Source organism: Aedes albopictus, chromosome 3, assembly GCF_035046485.1.
Source record: "Aedes albopictus strain Foshan chromosome 3, AalbF5, whole genome shotgun sequence".
NCBI lineage: Eukaryota > Metazoa > Arthropoda > Insecta > Diptera > Culicidae > Aedes > Aedes albopictus.
This window is the reverse complement of record NC_085138.1, coordinates 125570921-125592952: the sequence shown is the minus strand read 5'-3', so window position 1 is coordinate 125592952 and position 22032 is coordinate 125570921. Positions and strand designations below refer to the sequence as shown.

Genomic DNA, 22032 nt, shown 5'->3' with positions numbered 1-22032 from the left:
TTCCAGTAGGTATTTGATTATATTCTACCCATAATCGGTAAGTTTTTTATATGAGAGTAAGGTATGAATCCACTACGCTCAGGATGAATTTAGCCCGAGAATGATCTACGAAATGATTGATTGCAGCAGACACCAGCATCCTTTTCCCCCCGAAAAATCCTCATTCTTAGGCGGTATTCTTGAACCGTTCCAACCGCAGGCGAGCACGTTCTGCGTAGTCTGTTTTCGTGGTGCTGCTGGAACTGATGGCCACCTTACCGGTGGCCGTGAGGGTTGGCGCCGTTACGTTTCCGAACCGCTCCTGGCGCTTGACCAACTTCTCGTCCTGTTCGATTTTCGTCATTTTGTCCGATACACTCACACCGAAACGCTCGGCCCGTTTCTTCAAAGCATCAATGCCCACCAGCGAGCTGGCCGGTTTAGTTGCTGCTCCACTGCCGGTGGAAGAATCTCCACTGCTGCCAAGGCCGAAACGGGCAGCTCGGGCCTGCAGCTTAGAATCGGATGTTTCGCTCGCCTGGGCACCGAATTTCTTGGCACGCATCTCGAGCCTCTGCTGAGCGGTCAGTTCGGTCAGCTTGATTACCTTCTTCTCCGGTTCGCTTGATCCGGCTTCCGTGTCCTTCGGTACGGAATCAGACTTCTTATCGTCATCAGCGGCTTTGGGAGCAGCCGCTACTGCTGCCGTTGGAGTTGGAACTGAAATTGAAATGTTTCGCTTAAGGGCAACCTTTTTCTGAACTGCCGCCGGCTGATCTTCCTTCTTATCCGCATCGGATTCTTTTGTAACGGCTTCCGATTTCTTCTCCTCTGGCGATTCGGATTTCGAAGGTTCGCTCGGAGTGGGAGATTTCAGGATTCGATCCTCTTCTGTCGCTTCATGATGCTGTTTATCTTCTTCCTCCTCCTCGAGGATGTCATCGTTGAGTTCATCGTCCTCAAGCAGATCTTCGGAAATGGCCGTATCTTCCAATGGATCGCCTCCGTCTGTAAAGATTGATATAGCACTTGAGCATAAAAAGCAATAAACTCAGCATTCATTTACATACCTATCAGGGCGCCTTGTAGTCTATCGACCAGCTCGTTTTTGTTTCCAAGAGTGCTGAGCCCTCGGTTTTTGAGCTCCTTTTTCAAATCCGCAACCTGTTTGAAAATAAAATTTTATTTCATCAAACACCTCCTGCATCTTATTCATAACCTGATCGGTGTAGTCGGTCGGACATCTTACTTTTGGCTTCCGGGCCACTACCAAAACAAACACTGCACTTACCTTCATTTTCGAGACATCCTGATCGCCCATCCTGTTGGCTTAGCGTTCCTGATCTGAGGAACAAACAGCGAAAGTATAAATAACAATCCTAGGTAGGATTTTTCACCGAAAAACTTGGCTTTTAAAATTAAACTCCGTCGCCGCAAAACAGTCTTTCCAGTTCGCCAGTCAACGCAGTTTTGTTTATGTTTGACGTTTCAAGCCGACGTCGCCGTCGACGATCGTCGTCTCGTCGACGCGTCACGGCAACGGAGGTTGTGTGTGTGAAGTAGCGTTAGCGTTTTAGTTCCATTAAGTACGCAGCCAGTCGACAAACGCTTTCTCCGATTTATAGCAACGGCCAAAACGCTCTCCGTCGCAGTCGCAGAATCACGAGCAAGTTCCGCGGAAAGTGCAAGCCCGTTGTTCCGGATCATTCATTTTTGGAAAATATATAAATAAAATATTTCTAAAGTAAGTGCCGAAACTGTTATTTTTGTAAATTTCTTTGATACACCAATAAGGTAAGTGATAGAATTCATTTAAAGCATATGAATACGCATAATATTTTGAGTGCATAGCATGTACCTACCTATAAAATGAAATTATTTAGTTAATAATAGGAGAAGATGGGGTATAAGCTATTTTACGAGACGTTCTACCGGTGGGCCGCTCAATGTTATTGTTTACATTTGATGTTTTTGTTTTCGCAAAAAGTAGCATAACATGTGGTGAGCGCCAATCAGATTTTTGCTGGCAGAGATGTTTCGGTTTCTAATGCGGCATGTATCAATCCCCCGAGCTGTATGATGTCACTAGCAGATGAAAAAACATTCCCACGGTCTACGGATATTAATTATAGTGGGCGGATTGACGCATTTTTGCAGATTAATGAACCCCGTTTATTGGATGGGCCCGTATCACATGTTATGCTAACGAAAACGTAAATAAATGGGCCCACCGGTTGGACTTCAAAGCTGGTAAACATTCAAAAAACAGCTGATTTGAAACGTCTCATAAAATGCCTTATGCAGGGATACTACCGGAAGTCGATCTTTGTGCATATTTGAATTTCCCTAGGATTTCCTTTATGAATTCATTCGGAATTTCCTCATAGGAATCCTTCAAGAATTTGAACAGCACTGCAGGAAAATCCTTTAGGAATTCGCTCCGGAAATCCTTTAGAAATTCTTCAAAGTAATCCTTCGGAAATATCCCCCAGGAATCTTCTAGGGATTCCTAGGAGTTCATGCCGAGATTTTTTTTAGCATTCCCTGCCTGGATTCCTTTAGAAACTCCTTCCGGGATTCCTTTAGGAATTCCTGCTGGGATTCCTTTAAGAATTCCTGTCGGAATTCCTGCCAGGATTCCTTGAGGAATTTCTACCGGGATTCCTGAAGGATGTTTTTGCCGGGATTCTTTTAGGAAGTCCTACCGGGATCCCTACAGGAATTCCAAGATGCCTTTAGTAATTCCTTTGATGATTCCTACCGCGATTCCTTTTCCTATCAAGATTCTTTTACGAATTTCAACCGGGATTCTTTTTAGAATTCATCCCGGGATTCCTTCAGAAATTCCTCAGATGCTTAGGGAACGTTCAAAAATTACGTCCAACATTTAGGGGAGGGGGGGGGGGTCTACAAAAGTGTGACACTACGTGTATTAGGTATAGGGAAAATGCGTGACAGAGGGGGGAGGGGGGGTCTAGAAATCCCAAAAATTGATGGACGTAATATTTGAATCTTCCCCTATACAAATTCCTACCGGGATTCCTTTAAGAATTACTGCCGGGATTTCATCAGGACTTTGTCCCGGAATTCCTTCGAAGAATTTCTCCCGTGATATTTTTGGTAATTCCTCCCGGGGTTGCTTTAGTAATTCCTACCTGAATTCCATCAGGAATTCTTGCCGGGATTTCCACAGGAATTCTTCCTGGGATCCCTTCAAGAATTCCTGGCGGGATTTTTTCAAGAATTTATGGCGGGATTCCTGAAGGAATTCCTGCCGAAATTCTTTTAGGAATTACTCCCGTAATTCCTTTAGGAATTCCAACCGGGATTCTTATCGGTATTCCTTTAAAAATTCCGAACGGGATATCTATCAGTATACCTTCAAAAATTCCTGCCGTGCTTCCTGGATTCCTTCGGGAATTTATCTCTGGATTCTTTCGGGAGTCCCTCCCGGGATTCCTTCAGCAATTCATCCCGAGATTCCTTCAGAAAATCCTACTGAAATTCCTGTGAGAATTTCTACCGAGTCCTCCAGTAACTCCTGAGATTCTCTCAGGAGGTTTTTACGGTATTCCTTCGGGAATTCCTCCAGGGATTTCTGTCGAGACTCCTAAAAAAGTGCCTTTCGGGATTTGTTTTTAGGTTTTTTTTCCCAATATTAATTTGAGAATTCTCGCCGGGATTCCTTCATATGTATGTTCAGAAATTTCACCTATTTCTTCAGGAAACCACCTGCGATTCATCCAGGAATTCTTCCTGAGATTTCTTCAGAAATTCCTCTCCAGAATCTTCCAGAAATTCTATCCGGTATTTCTTCAACAACTGCACTTGGGATTACTTCAATAATAGCTCCCGGGATTCCTTCAGTAATTCTTCTTGTGATTACTTCAGTGGCGTCTCGTCCATAGGTCCACTGCGTTCACTATACAGTTGATAAAAACTAAAATAAATCACTATAATGTCAACATTTTGCTACAAACGATATAAACTACTCATTCGATCCTTTTGATGTTCACAACTTCAAGTGAACAAACCACTATGAAATACTAGTGCGTATCCAATAGGAATCAAGTAAATTTTCCAACTTAATCTCACTATGACACCACCCTGCCGCTGCCAGAGTTCTCCACGCCGAAGCATGCGTAACATCCATGTGACAGCATCGCCAAAAATCTCTCGCCTCAGTTCACTTCCAGAAGTACACGGGAGCGCTGTATATGCATGCAAGAACTGTGTTTACTTGTGTTCGACTGTTCTGTGCTGCTTTGGCAATGTATTAGTAAAATTTTTGTGCACTTCTTCCAATGGACGAGGGCCTCATCGGTGGCGGAGGAAAGGAAAGATTGTTTGCTTATGAGCGCTTGCACGCTGACGTCATCACTGTCTCCTTCTCTTTCTTTCCTTCGGCGTCGGTCCATAAAGCCGTCCTTGCCCTCAAAAAAAATTTGAGGGCAATGTTTACAAATCGTATGAAAATTCGATGAGGTTATGTTTTTGATGCAAGCCTCTATGTCGAATTCGTTTATTCTCGACGGTGTACTGCACCGGTGTAGCTATTGACACCGGAAAAACGAACGGTTTCGGTGCAATTTGTTGACAGCTTATGATAGTATTAGTAAGAGCGCGTGAGAGCGTCAATGAAAACAATAAAGGATATCAAAAATAAACGTAATCAATGTTTTCATGATTTCCGTGATGAAAAAAATTGTTCTGATATATTTTTATTTTTTTTCTTTCTATATCCAATTTAATGTTTTTTTTAAAGTTTTCAGTAATCCACTTGTACATGATAAACTTTTAATGATAAATGTTACTTGAAAATTGTTATCCAATGTTTTAACACTCCTACATTACTTATCTTCTACAAATTCTCGTAATATCATAATTTTTCAATTACAAGCAACTTTTTAGAATAACTCTAATAATTCCCTTTTGAAATGTTGGTGCCGAATTTATCAATTTCCGTTGCCCAATCAAAAAGGATGCTAACATACAATTTAACACAAAAAATGTTAAAGGCAGTTCAATAGAAAACGTTTAGCTACAACGTAAAAATGAAAATAAATAAATGCTTTTTAAACATAACGTTATTGAAACGCAACTCATATTAAAAACATAGATAGAATAAAAAAACGCTTTAACCATCCTTTGGTGACATTTGTTTGATTCAATGTAATTCAAAAAATCAATATTTGTTGTAAGAAAAAAAAATATAATTTACGATTTTTGAAACTGGTTGTACCTACAAAATGTAACTTCAGTAATAGTTCAGTCCATTTTGAATGAATAGATTTTTATTCTATTCTGGGCTTATCAAAACTTTATTACGTCAATTTTTTTCATAATTAATAGATCTCCATGCGACAGAAAATTCTGATGATTAAAATCATTAAAAGTAATCCACATATTTGCGATTAATCAAAAAAAAAAAAAAAATAGTGGTGGGAAATATATACGTTGAATCAACTCTTTGAAATTTCGTGTTACCGATATATTTTGAAGATTCCTCAGAAGTTGAAAGGCGTGATAATCATCGATCAAGTTAAAATCATTTTTAAACGCACAGATTTGCTGTCTGGAAATTAAATAATCTCAAAATAAACGAACATCCAAGAAAACTGTTTACCTAATGTCGAAGAGAAAATCATCATTCCTACCCAAACAAAACCACGACACAAGTTCAGTGATATGCATGTATTGGTAAAACTAGCTTTGTACCTGCTACACCGCGCTCAAACTGGGTGTAGCATTTTCTTGCACCGGTGCCAATCGGGTGTCAAAACAGAACAGTACCTGCGAATAAACGAACGGTTTCGGTGCAAGTTTGCTACACCCGGTGGCAAAGCGGTGCAGGCGGTGCAAATAAACGAATTCGACATTACACAAAAAGCTTGCGCTCGCGGGGAAGCTGCTAAGCTTGGCAACGTCGCATTTGAGCTATGCTTCAGCAAGAGAACGAGGCGAAAGAGCAAAGTGAGAGAACTTGTACCATTCAACGGAGGCCGCCCATACACTCTTTCGGCATGCGTGCATGCCTTTGGGTGGACCTGAATGGGTGGCATTTTCATTCTCTACTAGTTGCACGTCGCGTACGGTTTCATTTTCTAGCAACATTCAAAGGAAAATGGAGCGCGATATCGTAGACAATCTACTCCAGCAATTCGTTTGCCAGGCGGTCGATTGAGGAAAAGCTTGTACCACATCTCGAATCGTCTAAGTTACAGAGTGGCCCATAATTGTGCAATGGGTGTTTCACTTCTTCAGTGTCAGTTATCCACTTCTGAATGGATTCTTCGAAGTTCAAAAGTTATTCCGAAAAAATCCCTTAACAATGAATTACCTACATCGGCTGTTTTCCTACTCTCCGCATCGACCAATGTGGCGCTAGCTTCTATGCGCGAAAAATCGCTAAAAGTAAATCGCAAAAATATTGTATGGCGAATAGCATCTAAAGGCAAATTTATCGAAGTGGAATACATTATTCGAAAAAATATTTGGTAGTGGTTGTGCACAATGGTGACTACTATTAAGCCTACCAAATATGTTTTTAGTAAAAGCTAACTATTTCAAGTAATTCAAGTTTATATGCTTTTCACCATACAAAATAAAATGGATTTACTCCTGCTTATCAACTGTGGGCATGCGCCAAGCGGATAGTCCATTGGTGGACAATGTCTACTCTCGCTTCCGAAATTTCGATTAAGTCCAGCTGACCAATGAGCTGAGAATGTTTTACACGAAAAAAGTCGCAGAGATAGCTAAGGTGCTTACTAAGAACAATTTGGAAGACATCTTCTCAGAAACATATCTGCTTATTCCTCTGATAATAGCACTTACGTCTACAACTGATGTCGTTGGAAGGAGTTTTTCCATCTCAAAAGAATAAGAACCTATCTTCAGTTACAATGAGCGAGCAAAGACTAAAGAGGCCTCAACTGATGGCGGTAGAAAACCCTCTGTTTCATCCATTGAAACAACAAGGCAGTTTTCTCAACGAAATCGTCGATAGATTCGCTTGTCTAGCGGAGTTCAGGTTCCTGCTGTTTTCCATTCATACTACAGTCCCATGTGAAAACTTTTCAAGTGCACAGTCAGCTTTACGGGTCACGAGACGCCCCTGGATTACTTCAAAAGCTCCTCCAGCGATTCCTTCAGAAATTTATCCAATGATTGCTTCTGGAAATCCAGAAATTCTCTCAAATTATCTCCAAGAATCCCTTAGGAACTCATCGACGATCTACGGGTTCGTTCGGGAAAAGTGGGTCAGAAGATCCTTTAGGGCTTCCTGTGAGATGTCAGCAAATCCGCTCATCGGAGAACTCTTCCTTCAACATCTGTGATATTAGCTTTAGGACAGTTCGACAATGATTTTTCATAAGGGCCTAACTGGCTTGATCGATTTCTTCTCGTCGACTCTCTCTTTCGCTAATAACTTGATCAAAACAATCAAAATCATTATTCTTTTTGTTTTGTTTCGCATTTCAACCAAAAAATCTTTGGAAAACTCAATACACATTCTGAGATAACACAAAGAAAGGATCGATGAAAAGAACTCGAAAATGTCAGTTATAGACTTAAATGAAAAATCAGTGTCGAGTTGTTTTTTTTTTGTTTTTTTTTCATTCAGTAAATATTCTTGTTTTCGTTTCTGTATCATTCTATAATGAATTTCAATTGTTTTCTTTTCAGCTGAAAGATATTTCCAATCTCTGACTTGTTTGTACAGGTACAGTCAAGGGTACAGTCATAGGTGGTCATAGCACAATTAGGTCAATCCCATTTGAATAGCATGGTGAACTAGATGAGCTGACCAGCTAACAAATTGACTTCTTTAGCGATGTTGAGATTATTCCATATTCTAAATCTACACGTCAAACTGAGTCGAAATCCAAATTTTCGTGAATTTTGATGCCCGGGAACCTATTCATTTGAAAATCAATTTGTAGTTTGTATGGGAGCGATACACGCAGAATCTCGAGGCCGCGTTGTCAAACGAGGGCGAGCTCGATGAGGCCCCTCTAGATGACTGCTGGAGTACAGTGAAAGCAACCATCAACGACGCAGCCGAGAGCACCATCGGGTACGTGGAACGGAATCGACGGAACGAATGATTCGACGAAGCGTGCAGAACGATCTTGCAAGAGAAAAACGCAGCGCGGGCGGTAATGTTGCAGCACGGAACTCAACAGAACGTACAATGACAATGTTACAAACAGATGCGGAAACAGCAGACCCGTTTCTTTCGGGAGAAAATGCGCCGCTTGGAAGACGCGGAATGCAAAGACATGGAACTGCTGTGCCGTTCCCAACAAACACGGAAGTTCTACCAGAAGCTCAGCGCATCCCGCAACGACTTCGTGCCGCGAGCCGAAATATGCAGGGATAAGAACGGAGGCCTCTTGACGGACGGACGTGAGGTGATCGAAAGGTGGAAGCAGCACTTGAATGGCGTGGAGAACGTAGGGGGCCACGGCAACGGAGGAACTGACGACACCAGTGCAGCGGAGGACGGAAATCAATCAACTCCCACACTTCGGGAAGTTAAGGATGCCATTCATCAGCTCAAAACCAACAAAGCATCTGGTAAGGATGTGCTGAACTCATCAAGATGGGCCCAGAAAAGTTGGCCACCTGTCTGCACCGGTTGGAAGTGACAGGAAGGTGAAGTTAAAACTTCAGAGCAATCACTATTTTGAATGCTGCTTACAACCCCAGATCATCTTCCGTCGTCTCATCTGAAACGAATGAGTTCGTGGGAAGTTATCAAACCGGCTTCATCGACGGCCGGTCGACAACGGACCAGATCTTCACCGTACGGCAAATCCTTCAGAAATGCCGTGAATACCAGGTCCCAAAGCATCACATCGAATTCAATGCGGCATTCGATAGTATCGACTGCGCAGAGCTATGGAGAATCATGGAAGAAAACGGCTTCCCCGGGAAGCTTCCTAGACCGATCAAAGCAACCATGGACGGCGTGCTTAACTGCGTACGGGTTTCGGGTGAACTATCCAGTTCATTCGAATCCCACCGGAGACTGCGACGGACTCTCATGCCTACTCTTCAACATCGCTTTGGAAGGTGTGATGCGACGAGCTAGGCTCAGCAGTCGGGGAACGATTTTCATAAAATCCGGTGAATTTGTGTGCTTCGCGGATGCCATGGGCATTATCGCCAGAACATTTGTAACGGTGGCAGAGCTGTACATCCGGTACATCCGCCTGAAATGGTCCCAAACCCTTTGTATCGGAGCGATTTCAGGCCAAACATTTCAATAGGTCCTATCTGCATTTGAGAGGCTCTCTTTGTTCACTTTCTCTTTCAATTATTGCAATGTAATGGTACACTTTTCAACTACTTTTGCAGTACAAATCAAAAGACGATTGTTTTGACCATCATTCAATGCAAGGAGACAATCTTAATACAAATAAACAGCTGAGATATTATCGAAAGAGAGGGAAACCAAAGAGAGCCTCTCTTCTGCAGATAGGACCTTTAGAGGACCCATATAGCCGAGGCGGTAAACGCACGGGTATTCAGCATGACCATGCTGAGGGTGACGGGTTCGATTCCCGGTCGGTCCAGGATCTTTTCGTAAAGGAAATTTCCTTGACTTCCTTGGGCATAGAGTATCTTCGTGCCTGCCACACGATATACGCATGCAAAATGGTCATTGGCAGAGGAAGCTCTCAGTTAATAACTGTGGAAGTGCTCATAGAACACTAAGCTGAGAAGCAGGCTTTGTCCCAGTGAGGACGTTACGCCAAGAAGAGGAGGAGGAGGACCTTTAGACAAGTTTGGCCTGATTTGTCGAATCACCCCTCGTCAAATTTTGTACTGGGCGAAACTGTCAAACAGTTGCTCAGCTGTCAAAAGTTGATTTCAAAAAATATTTTTGAAAGTGATTTTAGGTATCAAAATTAAGTTCTAAACATCTGAAAAATAATAGTGGCTCAGAAAAAGATGCTCTTTTGTATAAACATAAAAAAAAAAACAAAGTATTTTTAAAAATTTAAAAATCTAATATTGTGGCAGGTTGACCCATAGTAAGATAAATAAAGTAATTTATTTTTGTATTTGAAAAAGGAATACAAGGAAAATCAACAAGCTTCTTCTTCTTCTTTCTGGCTCTACGTCCGCACTGGGACTTGGCCTGCCTCGCTTCAACTTAGTGTTCTTTGCGCACTTCCACAGTTATACTGCATTTAGTTCACCGCTGGACTGCGAACTGCGACTTCATAAGTGCGAAAACGTAAATAAAAGTGCGCGATTGCATCAAATCAGGTTGATGTCTTCGGCGCACTATTTCTTCAATCTATGGTGAACAAGTGCTCTGAAGACACCGAGTTGATTTGATGCAATCGCGCACTTTTATTAGCGTTTTCGCACTCGTGAAAACTAGTGCGATAGTCCAGTGGTGAACTAAATGCGCTATATTAATTGAAGGGTTTTCTTTGCCTGCCATTGCATGAATTTGTATATTGTGAGGCAAACACAATGATACTCTATGCCCAGGGAGTTGAGAAAATTTTCCCGACCGGAACGGGAATCGAACCCGCCGTCTCCGGATTGGCGATCCATAGCCTTAACCACTAGGCTAACTGGAGACCCCCCGAGCGCTCCTGTTAATTTGTCCTTCACTGTTCTTTTATGATTTTTTGTGTTGTTCAAATTGTATCTCACGAAACCTATTGCAAGCCAATCCATATACGGTAGAACAAAAGTTGTTTACAAAGTTCTTACAAATTCTTAACACGGGGAATTTGAACACAAATCACTACCACACAGGCATTTGGATTGGCTTATATATGCTATAAATAACAACAACAACAACCGGTGATACGCCTTCGTATTTGCAAACGTCAATGGTAGTCAGTAAACAGTTATGAGAGCTAGGGTATAAGTTTTCGAAGTATTTTACAACATAATTTCAAGGATTAGGTATGTAGTTTACTATTGTATCCTAATATTTAAACTAGTCTGTTAGTGGGCATCCGTTATCGAGAACTGCGGGTGAAACATTATGCCACTTTTTGGAGGGAAGAAAAATGTCTACGCTACTGAATCATGCACCGCATATAGACCTTCTATACGCTGAAGGCTGCTTACGGATGTGCCATCTGCTAAGAATAGTATAAGATCAAAACATAATAGACATTCCTGCTGTAATTGATTATAGTTCAATCAGAACTGTCGAAAGGCATATTTAGATAAGGCGTACCAAAAGTTATTCTGTTATCTCAACGAATTAGACATACCTACCTAATTGTAACAAAAATTGTTTCGATAAATAATAAGTTGTGTGTTCTTCTTCTACACTGCCACTTTTTAACCATGCAAAATATGGTTAGCCTAATTTTATGCATTCAAATGAAGCAGAAGCTAGTCAAAAATCAACGGTTCATCATGAAAATCCTTCCCGAAATGTATTACTTTGAAGCGAATAGACAGTCAGTGTTACAGCTGTGCTCTTATGTGCTGACTGTTTGCGGTCGATTGAATGACTCATTGGGTTTTTCTCTCTTTTGCTTATCTATTATTGGCGCTCAGTTAATTTCAGAACATGTTCTGAATATCAAGTATGCGGGTTTGAGAGGTCTGTTATTAGTTATATTTTGTGAACTGAATTGGTTATATTTTGTAAACTGGGCGTGAAAACATAAATAAGAGGTTAATGTTTTAAACTTCACTGTTTTGTGTACTTTGGAATATAGAGCATTCTTTGTACTAATATTGTACTAATTTGCAATGCACAAAACGACATTCCGACTTTCGTAATCTATCTTATTTGAGAGGCACGCCAATCTACAATTATTCCATCTAAATATTTTTGTATTCTTCCTTATTTTCAGTTTACAACAATATTCTATGAAACAAGTGTTACCCACTAAAATGAGGTAAGTATTTAATGTAGTCGATGACATAAACTCCCTTGTAACAATAATTAATGCGTAATTCAACATTCAAAAATTGCTTTGTCGTTCAAAACATAAATTTTACAATCAAAATATATTTATGTACCTGCTGTGTTCCGGAGGGAAAATGGTATACAAAGGTGAAAGGTATTTCTTCCTTCATTTCTATTTAATTCCCAGGTCAAAATTCGCACACCTGCTGGCCCTCCTACTGTTTGCTGGTATAATAGCCTTCTCTCTAGCGGAATCCTACGACTGCACCATCGAGAAGGATGGCGAATTGGACGTATGCGTATTTCGCAATGTAACCTACTTCAAGAACACGACACATATTGCCTTCTATTCACCGAGTTCCTCAAAGCCGGAAAATGTGGCCTTTCGGGATAGCCGTATGGTGGCCATTCCACCGAATTTCCTGACGTCGTTCGCCGATGGCTTGAAGGTGTTGAAAGTTGAAAACTGCGGACTTGAAACGGTGACGATCACCAAGAACATGGTAGCTTTACATGCCAAGGGCAATAACATCCAGAAGGTGCTGCTGTATCGGAACCATCAGTGCGAAAATCTCATGGAACTAGATTTAAGTAGCAACGCACTGAACACCGTTGATAATGTTACAAGTTGCGTGAAGCTCGAGACACTCAACTTGAGTGAAAACGAAAATATTTGGGGTGGCAATACCCTAGATCTTACACTTTTTGCAAGATTGACCCAATTGCAAGATCTCAATTTGGCCGGAACAGGGGCATTATACATAGAGAACGATAGAAATATCGGTTTACCCTTGTTAAAAACGATGGATTTGTCCAAAAACTTTATTCTGCCTGTCGATTTTAGCATTAAAGTCTTCTATCCTTTTACGGCTTTGGAAAGTCTCAAGCTGAACGACAACGATTTGGGTAGCATCGACTATGCCCATCTGTTGCACATTAAGTCGTTGAAGACTGTGTACTTGAACGGCAACAGTTTCCAATGCAGGAAAATAAAGGAAATGCTTGACTATCTAAATGACCACAACATTGCCACGCCAACTGACCGGCACAGTAACTGCCGACAAAATGCCCGTGAGGTCGAAGAAATGTGCTGTACCGGACCGATGCCTACGAGACCGACTACGACCACGACAACAACAACAACAACTCCTTCGTCCCACTCAGTATCCACGGAATCTGGTAGTAATACTGATAATAGCGGTGGTGATGGCAAGGCCGACGAAAACACCGGTAGCAACAATGGAGATGGAACCTCTCACCACTACTGGATCATAGGAGCTGTAGTGGGAGTGATAGTGGCCGCAGCAGTTGCAGGTGGAGCCTATTGGTACAAACGACGCCAAAACAATTAGGATTGGCTATAAGTAGGTGCAACGTCAATCATTACTATGTAGCAATAGATGATATATTTTCTACGTTTGATATTGTAACACGAAAGCTTCTATGTGCCATGACCAGCACACACCTTTGAGGTTACTAACTATTTATAATATGTAGTAATACCCGAAAACAAAAAGATCCAACAGTTTAAACATGTTATAAAAATAAACGATCGTTATATACCTCATTTTGAAGTAGAAAACTTAAGTATTTTCGGCAGTTTTGTTCTCTCGTCATGGGGTTTGTTTAATCTTGTTGAACTCAAAGATGGCCTCAAATCTTTCCCAATCAAACTGAATTATACGACCAAGTTTCTGGAAATTTAACCGACAAAAACCCCTCCTGACGAAGTGAACAAACCGCCAATAATATCCAAAGTCGTCCTATATAGTATGTAGATATCGGAGAAATTGAAAAAGGTATTTAAAACAACATGTAAACGTAACTTTAATAACTACGTCGGGCTTAGATTACGACATTTTTTTTTAATTCTGAAAACATTTAAACTTGTGTATAACATGTCGAAACCAAAGTTTTTGAAAACAACTGCAATCAACTGATAGAGATTTTGATTAATTCAGCTTTACGTTTGTATCAGTCTGATCAGTTTCGCTGCAAACCCATATTTAGACATTTTCTGATAATTTTCGCATCTTTAACCAAAATTTTGCACTGCCATGAAGAAAAAAATAAGAGGATTCCCTAAACAGCGTAAATAACTGCGTAAGCGATGATTTCAAGTTTAATAAAATGTTTCGTGAAATTGCGAATTAAATAATCAAAGATTGTCTGGGCGATGGCTATGTTTACATAGGATAATATTTAATCTGCGGTTTACGCTGTTTAGTGAATCCCCCTAGTATATATAATGTTACTCCCAGCACACTCCCATGAAGTCAGCGATTACAGGATGTGTAAAGTGGACTGTTTCGTATGATGAACTCATTCCATCATAAATGTACACGGCGGATCGATTAAGTGAGGCGTATAGTTCTTATCAATTCACCCCATTCTGCAGAGTGACTGGGTAACTGAGATCAGCATGACCAAACGAACGGGACGGAACTCTAACAAACACAACTCTCATATTTTTTATTGTATTAAAAGTTCACCGCGGAAGTGTGACGCTTGACCCCTTCATTAACCCTTAAAGCTATGTTCATTTAGAATCCGGAATGACAAAATCACGTATATCTTAGGGATGGAATAACAAACATAAAAGGTGAAGCCCTCAAAACAAAGGTTATTTATTGTACTTTGATGGAAAAATATCATTGGAATTATTTATTTTTATTTTTCACACATTTTCTCACTTTTTCAGTGTTAACCTCTCTAAAAATCTGCACAACGGTGGTAAATTTTAGCAACAACCCCTTTCGCACGTTTGTTCAACAATCAGGTCATCTATGCAGTGTCCTAAGTGCCTTGACTAGTCTGACTAGGATTCCGAAGAAAAATTGCCAAACTTTTTTTTTTATTGCGAAATGAGGGGCAATTCAGTGAATTGAGAAAACGCGAAATTTGAGTGTTTTTTTCGTTGATAAACACTACCCATCTGTGACGATACCACTGAACGTCTCCGGCTGTCATGGCAACTCATCAAAATAGGTAAAACCTCTACATATCCCTTGTGTGCGTTTTTGAAAAGCAACACGCGATTCTTGAGACTGTCATCCTTGTATGAATTGGTTCTCATCATCTTGTTGCGAAAAAACCATGCCCAGAGTTCGAACTTCTTGCTAAATCTTCAAATTCAAAGCAGATTTATCAATGAACCCAAGCTTTTTTCTTCCGAGGACACTTCCTTATGCCATGGTTAACAACATCTGTGCACATAACACATAATGGTTTTGACGATATTAACATTTTTCGCGACTGTCGTACCTGACCACGCTAAATTTTCAACGTGTTTGTGCAAGATTTTTTTCCTCCTCTTGTCTGTAATCTGAAATAACTTTTCACTCGTTGCAAGAAAATCGATGAAATTTTCACCATTTAAAGAGGATGATCAGAGTGCTGCAAAAGAATGATGATTATGTTCATTGAGAGCGCCACTAGAAAATGTGACATGATTCCGGATTCTAAGTGAACATAGCTTTATGTGGCCGACAGGATACCCGGGTACCCAGCGCCCATTTAAAAAGCACGGTGTAGAAAAAAGCAAAAAGTTTGTCGGACACATAACGGTTAAACTGATATACCTTCTCTCGTTTACCACTACTGGTTCACTGAAACCGTCCTATGTGAACTTGCTAATCGTACTAAATATTGTTGAAAATGTTCATTAAAGACGAATCTTTCAAAATATGTAGTTTACTCATTATTTGTATCACACAATTCTTCTCTGCTTCTAGAAAATACTAAATCTTATAGTCGCGAAATCTCTGATTGTTCTTGAACGATTTTCCCGGAATGCCTATTACGAGTACGACTGATTGCAAATATTACGCAAAATGAATGAATCTTCATCGCCCAGGATCAAACAAACAGAAAAACATTTTCACAAAATCCAGAAAATTCGTATGCTTAAAAAAAGAAACAAGAGCACTTCAAAACTTTTTAAATGAAAAAAAGTTAAGAATATCGATGAACAGATTAACTTGTAAACACGCAAAGGTATCATCTGACAATAAAAATCTTCAAAGAAATTTGTTATCAATCAAGTCAAGTTCCGATAAAATCTATACCAACATCTTTCAGGAATCCTGGAAAGAATCAAGCAGATATCCCTTAAGGATTGCCAATAGAAATCCAGGGAGGAATTCATGAAAAAATCTCGGAAGGAATAATTAACATTTCTGGAGAAAACTCTAAAAGAATCCAGGCAGGAATTCTCCCGAGGAATCCCGGAAGGAATGCAATGAGAAATCCCTGAAGTAATAATTGAAGAAATTTTGGGCGGAAATTCTAAAAGAATCTTGGGAGGAATATCTGAATCTGAAAAAAAGTATTGGGAGAAATTCCTGAAAGAATTCCTGAAGAAATCTCCATAGGAAGCATCAGTTAAGGCATTACGGGACTAATCCCTGAAGGAAGTTCTGAAGGAATACTAGCAGATATAACTGAAGACTAACTGGAAGAATCCCTAAAGAGATTTCTCGAACAATCTTGGAAGAAATCCCTGAAAGAATTCCGGAAGAAAGCCACGACGGAATTTTGGGAGGAATCAATGAAGCAATTCCGAAAGCAATCCACGGAAGTATACCGAGAGCAATCCCTGAAAGAATTTCTTGATTTCGGAAGGAATAATCCTGAAATGAACCCCTCTAGACGAACTCCGGGAAGAATCGATGAGAGATTAACGGAAGGAATCCCTGGAGGAACCCAAGCATAAATCTTCGAAAGACTTTCAAAAGGCGAGGTAATCCCTAAAATAATTCCGGAAGAAAACCCTATAAGAATTTCGAACGAAAAGGTATCTCGGACGGAATCCAGGGAAATATGTATCCCGAAAGGAATACCAGTGAAGTATCCTCTAAAAAATGATGACGAGAAAGAAGCGTTCTATGCGCAGTTAGAGCAAACATACAATAGTTGCTCGCCGCGTGACGTGAAAATCGTTGTCGGCGACATGAACGCGCAGGTAGGAAGGGAGGAAATGTACAGACCGGTAATCGGACGAAACAGCCTTTACGCCGTATCGAATGATAACGGCCAGCGATGCGTAAATTTTGCAGCCTCCTGTGGTATGGTAGTCCGAAGCACCTTCTTCCCCCGCAAAGATATCCACAAAGCCAAATAGATCTCGCGAGATCACCCGACCATCAAACAGAAAACTACACTCTGAAGAATTTTCACGTCCGATTTACGTGAAAAGATAGGTAGTTTTCATCCACCATAATTTTCACGTAGCCTTCACCGGAATTTCAGGTAGGGTGCGGGCACCGGTTTTGGCCAGTCTAAGGGAAATCATTTTTATAAAAATAACCAATAATCCAATCAAAACTACCAATGTGTCAAATGAAAGGTTTCGATCTATACTTTATTAGAAAAATGCAGAAATCAAGCTAATACTTGATTTTTGTATTAAAAGTGGCACTGGCCAAAATAGAAGCATTGCCGCAGTTTTGGCCATATTCTCAGCTTTGGTTTCTATTTTGGCCAATCACGTGTATTTCTTATGGGAGTGGCCAAATTAGAAGCACCCTGGCCAAAATAGATATATGGGAGCTGATTTTTTAAGGAAAATTATTTTTTTCTTCCAGTTTTTAATCAAAATGTGTGGTTTTCACAGCTGTAATCATCATATTATATTAGAATCTACTAGTAAAAAATAAATTTATACCGATTTAGATCGTAACAGGCTGAATACCGCACTATGGCCAAAACTCCGGGCTGGCCAAAACTGAAGCTTCTACCCTAGCTGGAAAAATTGTGTTTCGATAATCGACGTGATGAGTCAGGTAAATTTGACATGCATTTTACGTATCGTTTACGTGAAATGTGGGTGAGTGCCACTGGAATTTCAGGTAACTTTTACGTGAAAACATGATTAGTTCTACATGAATTTCACGTAATTTATACATGATTTTGGAATAAAAACTAAAGCAGCCGCAACAGCCTGCAGCGTATTCGAGGAGGCAAGAGATTCTAAATCCTTACAAAATCCAATGAAGAAGGCATAGATTTTACCCTATCAGGATGATGCATTTTATTAGGATTTGAAAATTCTTGCCTCCTCAAATGCGCTACAAGCAGGTACAAATATGTATCAATTAAAGAAAAATCTTTATCAGCATTTTATTTTAGAGTTGAGTAATAAATAAATAATCGATTTCTGCTGCGCCGTTTCCTGATTTTGGAGATGTTCCCGTTTCCGACGCAACCGGGTCAAGTCGATATCGTACGCTGTCCGGAACATGTGTCGTCACACCGTTGTTACCGATGTCGACTCTGAAGTGTGCTCGATTACTGTTACACAGTTAACTTGTGCCCGCTGGTGGTCTCGAACCGTTGGCGCCATTTCCGTTTGTAATTTAAACTAGAAGATACGCCTTCAAATTATATGCTGCCGATGCAAGCGTTGTTGGATGCTGAATCACTACTGCACCTTCACCTCGTATCGGAAAGGCCTTCATCAGGGAAACTGGTAAGATCAGCGGTAACTGTTCCTTTGACAGACTGCTGGTTTTTGTGTGCAACAAAGTAGCTTCGGGATATCCGCTTGGTCGATGAAATGCAGTGATCGCACTGCTGCTTTCTGAGGAAAAAGGAAACACAAATGTATTAGAAAACATCTGGGACAATCATGGTGTGTATATATACCTTTCGGGTCCTCCAAGATTGGATAATTCCAAATCTAAGGATTTTGACGCAAAATCTTAGTCGTCCAGTTGTTCCAAGCCTTCGCTGAACTGGTCCTCCGTTACCGTCAGAAGACAGTCCAGCTTCTTAAACTGTTGAGAATATAAAAAGTCACATGTGCTTATAACTATTCACTATCAATTGCCTTAAACAATAAAATTACTTGTCAATACTTGGAGCAACTTGCTCGGAAGCTCTAAATCCGCAAGCATTCTTACTTCTCGACGCCATACTGCATTTTTTTCACACCTGAAAGTCACGTAACTTTACTTTCGCGGAAACTTCCAAGTCGAAAGAACACTAACATAAACGCATTGAAACGATTTACGTGAAAATAAGGTGGATTGCACCAAACAGGGTGGTGCATACGACGTGGTTATCGAGTGAAGGTTACTAACTTCACGTAACTTTTGAGGTTTTGAGAATAAGGATGAGCTACGTGATATTTCACGTAAATCGGACGTGAAAATTCTTTAGAGTGAAATCGACCATGTTGTAATCGACGGTACGCGGAGCAGTTAATAGAGGCCCTACCAAAGGAAGAGCAGCTTGGCGCAGCTACACTAGAAGAGTAGAAGATGGCTGGAGGGACACCCGATCCACCATGGCAACACCTCGGCTGCAATATGTACTAGGTTTCGTGACTCCCAATCATAGAAACGACCGGTACGACGGCGAATATGAGCATGATCATGAGATGACCGTACAATTCGTAGTTGCTACTCCGTTACTGACCAGAACAGTCAACATTGCACAGGGAACCAAATGGATGGGGCCTGGGTGTAGCTTTCCATCCTCAATGTGCAATTTTGAAGGTTCAAAACTTATATTGTCAGTATCGGCGCCGGCCACTTCCCTACGGTCATCGGAGAAGGGAAGGAATGTTGGTGTGACATCCGTTGCTACTAGTGTGACATCCGATTGCTACTAGTGTGACATCCGGTACGACGGCGAATGTGAACAGTTGAAAAACGAGAAGAATGCAGCATGGGCGAGAATGTTGCAATACCGTACGAGGGTGAATGAGGCACGTTATAGACAGGCTCGGAACAGGCAGAACTCAGTCTTCAGAAGGAAGCAGCGTCAGCAGGATAAACGAGATCGCGAAGCAATGGAAGAGCAGTACCGCGCTAAGGATACGGAAGATCTACGAGAAACTAAACCGCTCGTTTTCTGCCACAAGCCGACATCTGCCACAAACCGACGTCTCTTACACGTCTATTCTGGAGTCGGCCTTCTGATGTCTGTAGCGAAGTGGTGTTGTTAAAGTCCAGAACCAGGCATGACATGAAGCGATGGGCCCAGGGCCGGATTCAGTGGAGAAGAATTATTTTATTGACGTTGATTCAACAGAGAGAATTGTAGGGTTATAGCGGTAGTCTATGCGTTATAGACTATCAAAACACCCTTCTCTAGATGTGCTGCCAAAACTTCGAAACTATGATTTCTTTCACAGAAAATTTGAAACCTGATATCACACAGAAACATACACATCCCGTTGCAATTGTTCACAAGCAAGCTGTGAGCCTAAGGAACATGATTGGCCTTAATATACATATCATGTACGTTTGTCTGTGATATACATTTATTCTTGTTCAAAGATTGAGTTTATTCTAAATTCTAACAGCTTAAGTTTTGCATTCCAATCATTGATATTTCTGTCAACCAATATAAAGCTCCACAATCCCCGCACAGACTGGCTCAGCATTTTTATGTACAGCAGATTCTCTAAACGCATTCACTCAAGTTTCGCACTTACACTCATATTGATCTATTACTTTTGAAACGTTAGGTAGTGGTTTATAAAACCCGAATTAAACTGTGAGCTGTACAAACCAAAACTAGAGAAACAAAATCAGTACATTCCCGTAATACTTATCCACTAGGCGACTTAGTTCCTCCGATTACCACCTCGGAATCCACCCCGTTGGTTACCTCGTCCACCTCGCATGTTGTTCCGGTTGCGGTTGCCACCGCGGTTGTTGTTCCAGCCGTCGTCGTTATTTCCTCCGTGATCCGGACCACCAAAATTGCCACCGCCGTTGTTGCCAAAGTTGTTGAAATTGTTCGGCGGTGGAGGACCCGAGCCGAAGTTATTGTTGAAGCCACCTGGGGGACCGGGCGGTGGTGGTCCGTTGAAATTGAAGTTGCCCGGCGGTCCCGAGTTGAAATTCGGCGGTGGACCGGAATTGAAGTTTGGTGGCATGCCCGGAGGTGGCCCCACGTTGGGATTGAAGTTGTTCGGATTGAAATTGTTGGGCCCAGGTCCAAAGTTATTGGGACCCTGCCCAAACGAGTTTGGTGGACCCTGTCCGAACGAGTTCGGACCAGAGGGACCGAAATTGTTTGGCCTGTTTTGGAAGTTGTTCGGTCCTGGACCGAAACTGTTCGGCCCAGAATTGAAGTTTGCGGAAGAGAAATTGTTGGGCCCACCGAAGTTCGGGGGACCTTGATTGAAGTTGAGATTTTTCTGTTGACCACCGAAACCGAATTCGTCTCTGCTGTTGGTGTCCTTGCTATTGTCACCGCCTAAACTACTCGGGCGGTCCACTTCCATTTCCCAGGAGTTACCTCCCAATCCGGTGCTATCGTTATCGATAGTATTATACTTTGCAGTAGTCCATTGTCCGTTACTGTTTGTATTATGACTGTCGTCCATAGGGGACCTTCTAGGCGATGGGTAGCCACTATTACCACCCATATCCTCTTCGTCCCAATTCTTCTCGTTATGCTCCGCCCAGAACTTCTTCTCCTCTTCCTGTTCCCGGCGCTCCTTTTCCTTCTGCTTCTCTCGTTCTCGGCCCTTTTTACTGTTCCGAAGGGCCATTTCATCTTCGACTTCATCTGTGCTAAACTTAATATCCGGTGGAGGGAATATGTCCAACTGCAGCAAGGAAGGTATTCCAGCCGTTGGATCCGGTGCGGGCGGTGGAGGTGTCCTCCTCTTCATCAGCGACGTGGACGAGAGCAAGGGTTCGGTCGCTTCCGGCGGTTCCGATGGTTCGATCACCGTCGTTTTGTTGTAGATGAATGTGGGATCGATTTCCAGTTTTATCCTGGTGTCGTCCAAGTTGTTGAAATCTTCCTCGTTGATGGGCGGTATCAGATCTTGAAGTTCCGGAATGCGTCCCATTATGATGAATCTGTTCAGCGATGCCGGACCTTCCAAAATGACAGCTTCCAAATCGGAACCAGCTATGGAGGGGAACAAAAAAGCACAATGAATACACTTACACAAGGAATCAATGAGATAACTATGTACTTAGGACTAACAGCCATCTTTAGTGTGCAAGCGTTGGTAATCTAATATTTTTGGGCGAGAATAGTGTCTGCCATGTAGCATGTAGGATTGCTGGTCAATGTGAGGAAAAAATGTAAGACTAATGATCCAATAACTTGATCATGCGAATTTTGTGGAATGGCAGAGCTCTCAACGTTGATGCGTTGGTTGCCGTTTTGTG

At 41.4% G+C, this 22032-nt stretch overlaps 3 protein-coding genes and 1 long non-coding RNA gene across 7 annotated transcripts in view; 1 reads left to right on the top strand and 3 right to left on the bottom strand.

Moving 5' to 3' along the window:
- LOC109405024 (SAP domain-containing ribonucleoprotein) lies at nucleotides 1–1463 on the bottom strand. The gene is made up of 3 exons (XM_019678005.4): nucleotides 1271–1463; nucleotides 1050–1143; nucleotides 1–987 (listed from the first exon to the last, which is right to left on the bottom strand). Exons 1-3 carry the CDS (start codon nucleotides 1298–1300, stop codon nucleotides 167–169), a joined length of 945 nt encoding a protein of 314 aa, XP_019533550.4. The 5' UTR covers nucleotides 1301–1463; the 3' UTR covers nucleotides 1–166.
- Nucleotides 1464–1748: 285 nt separating this feature from the next.
- On the top strand, nucleotides 1749–15574 carry LOC109621313 (uncharacterized). Of its 4 annotated transcripts, none has more exons than XM_062860853.1 (3): nucleotides 1749–1773; nucleotides 11832–11876; nucleotides 12075–15574. In XM_062860853.1, the coding sequence occupies exons 2-3, from the start codon at nucleotides 11848–11850 to the stop codon at nucleotides 13237–13239; spliced, it is 1194 nt and encodes a 397-aa protein (XP_062716837.1). In that variant the 5' UTR covers nucleotides 1749–1773; nucleotides 11832–11847; the 3' UTR covers nucleotides 13240–15574. The 4 variants fall into 4 exon arrangements, with proteins under 4 accessions (XP_062716837.1, XP_062716836.1, XP_019931812.3 ...); XM_062860852.1 differs by lacking the exon at nucleotides 1749–1773 and adding an exon at nucleotides 10806–10920; XM_020076253.3 differs by lacking the exon at nucleotides 1749–1773 and adding an exon at nucleotides 11463–11575.
- A 2361-nt stretch (nucleotides 15575–17935) lies between these two features.
- LOC109398381 (uncharacterized) lies at nucleotides 17936–19048 on the bottom strand. Its single transcript, XR_002127340.3, has 3 exons — nucleotides 18790–19048; nucleotides 18533–18663; nucleotides 17936–18467 (listed from the first exon to the last, which is right to left on the bottom strand). It is a non-coding gene; the product is annotated as an uncharacterized LOC109398381 (long non-coding RNA).
- A 1107-nt stretch (nucleotides 19049–20155) lies between these two features.
- The window catches only part of LOC109622053 (pre-mRNA 3' end processing protein WDR33), a 41382-nt gene continuing 39505 nt past the window's right edge, over nucleotides 20156–22032 (bottom strand). Inside the window, exon 8 of the mRNA XM_062859487.1 lies at nucleotides 20156–21766. Within this exon, the coding sequence (XP_062715471.1) occupies nucleotides 20463–21766 (1304 nt within the window). The 3' untranslated portion in view covers nucleotides 20156–20462. The remainder of the gene's footprint in view (nucleotides 21767–22032) is intronic.

Coding starts and splice junctions, on each gene's coding strand:
- LOC109405024 (XM_019678005.4), bottom strand. CDS start 1,300: ATGGGCGATCAGGATGTCTCGAAAATGAAG. Junction 1,144..1,270: donor AGGATGTCTCGAAAATGAAG/GTAAGTGCAGTG, acceptor ATTTTCAAACAG/GTTGCGGATTTGAAAAAGGA. Junction 988..1,049: donor ACTACAAGGCGCCCTGATAG/GTATGTAAATGA, acceptor CAATCTTTACAG/ACGGAGGCGATCCATTGGAA.
- LOC109621313 (XM_062860853.1), top strand. CDS start 11,848: ATGAAACAAGTGTTACCCACTAAAATGAG. Junction 11,877..12,074: donor GTGTTACCCACTAAAATGAG/GTAAGTATTTAA, acceptor TTTAATTCCCAG/GTCAAAATTCGCACACCTGC.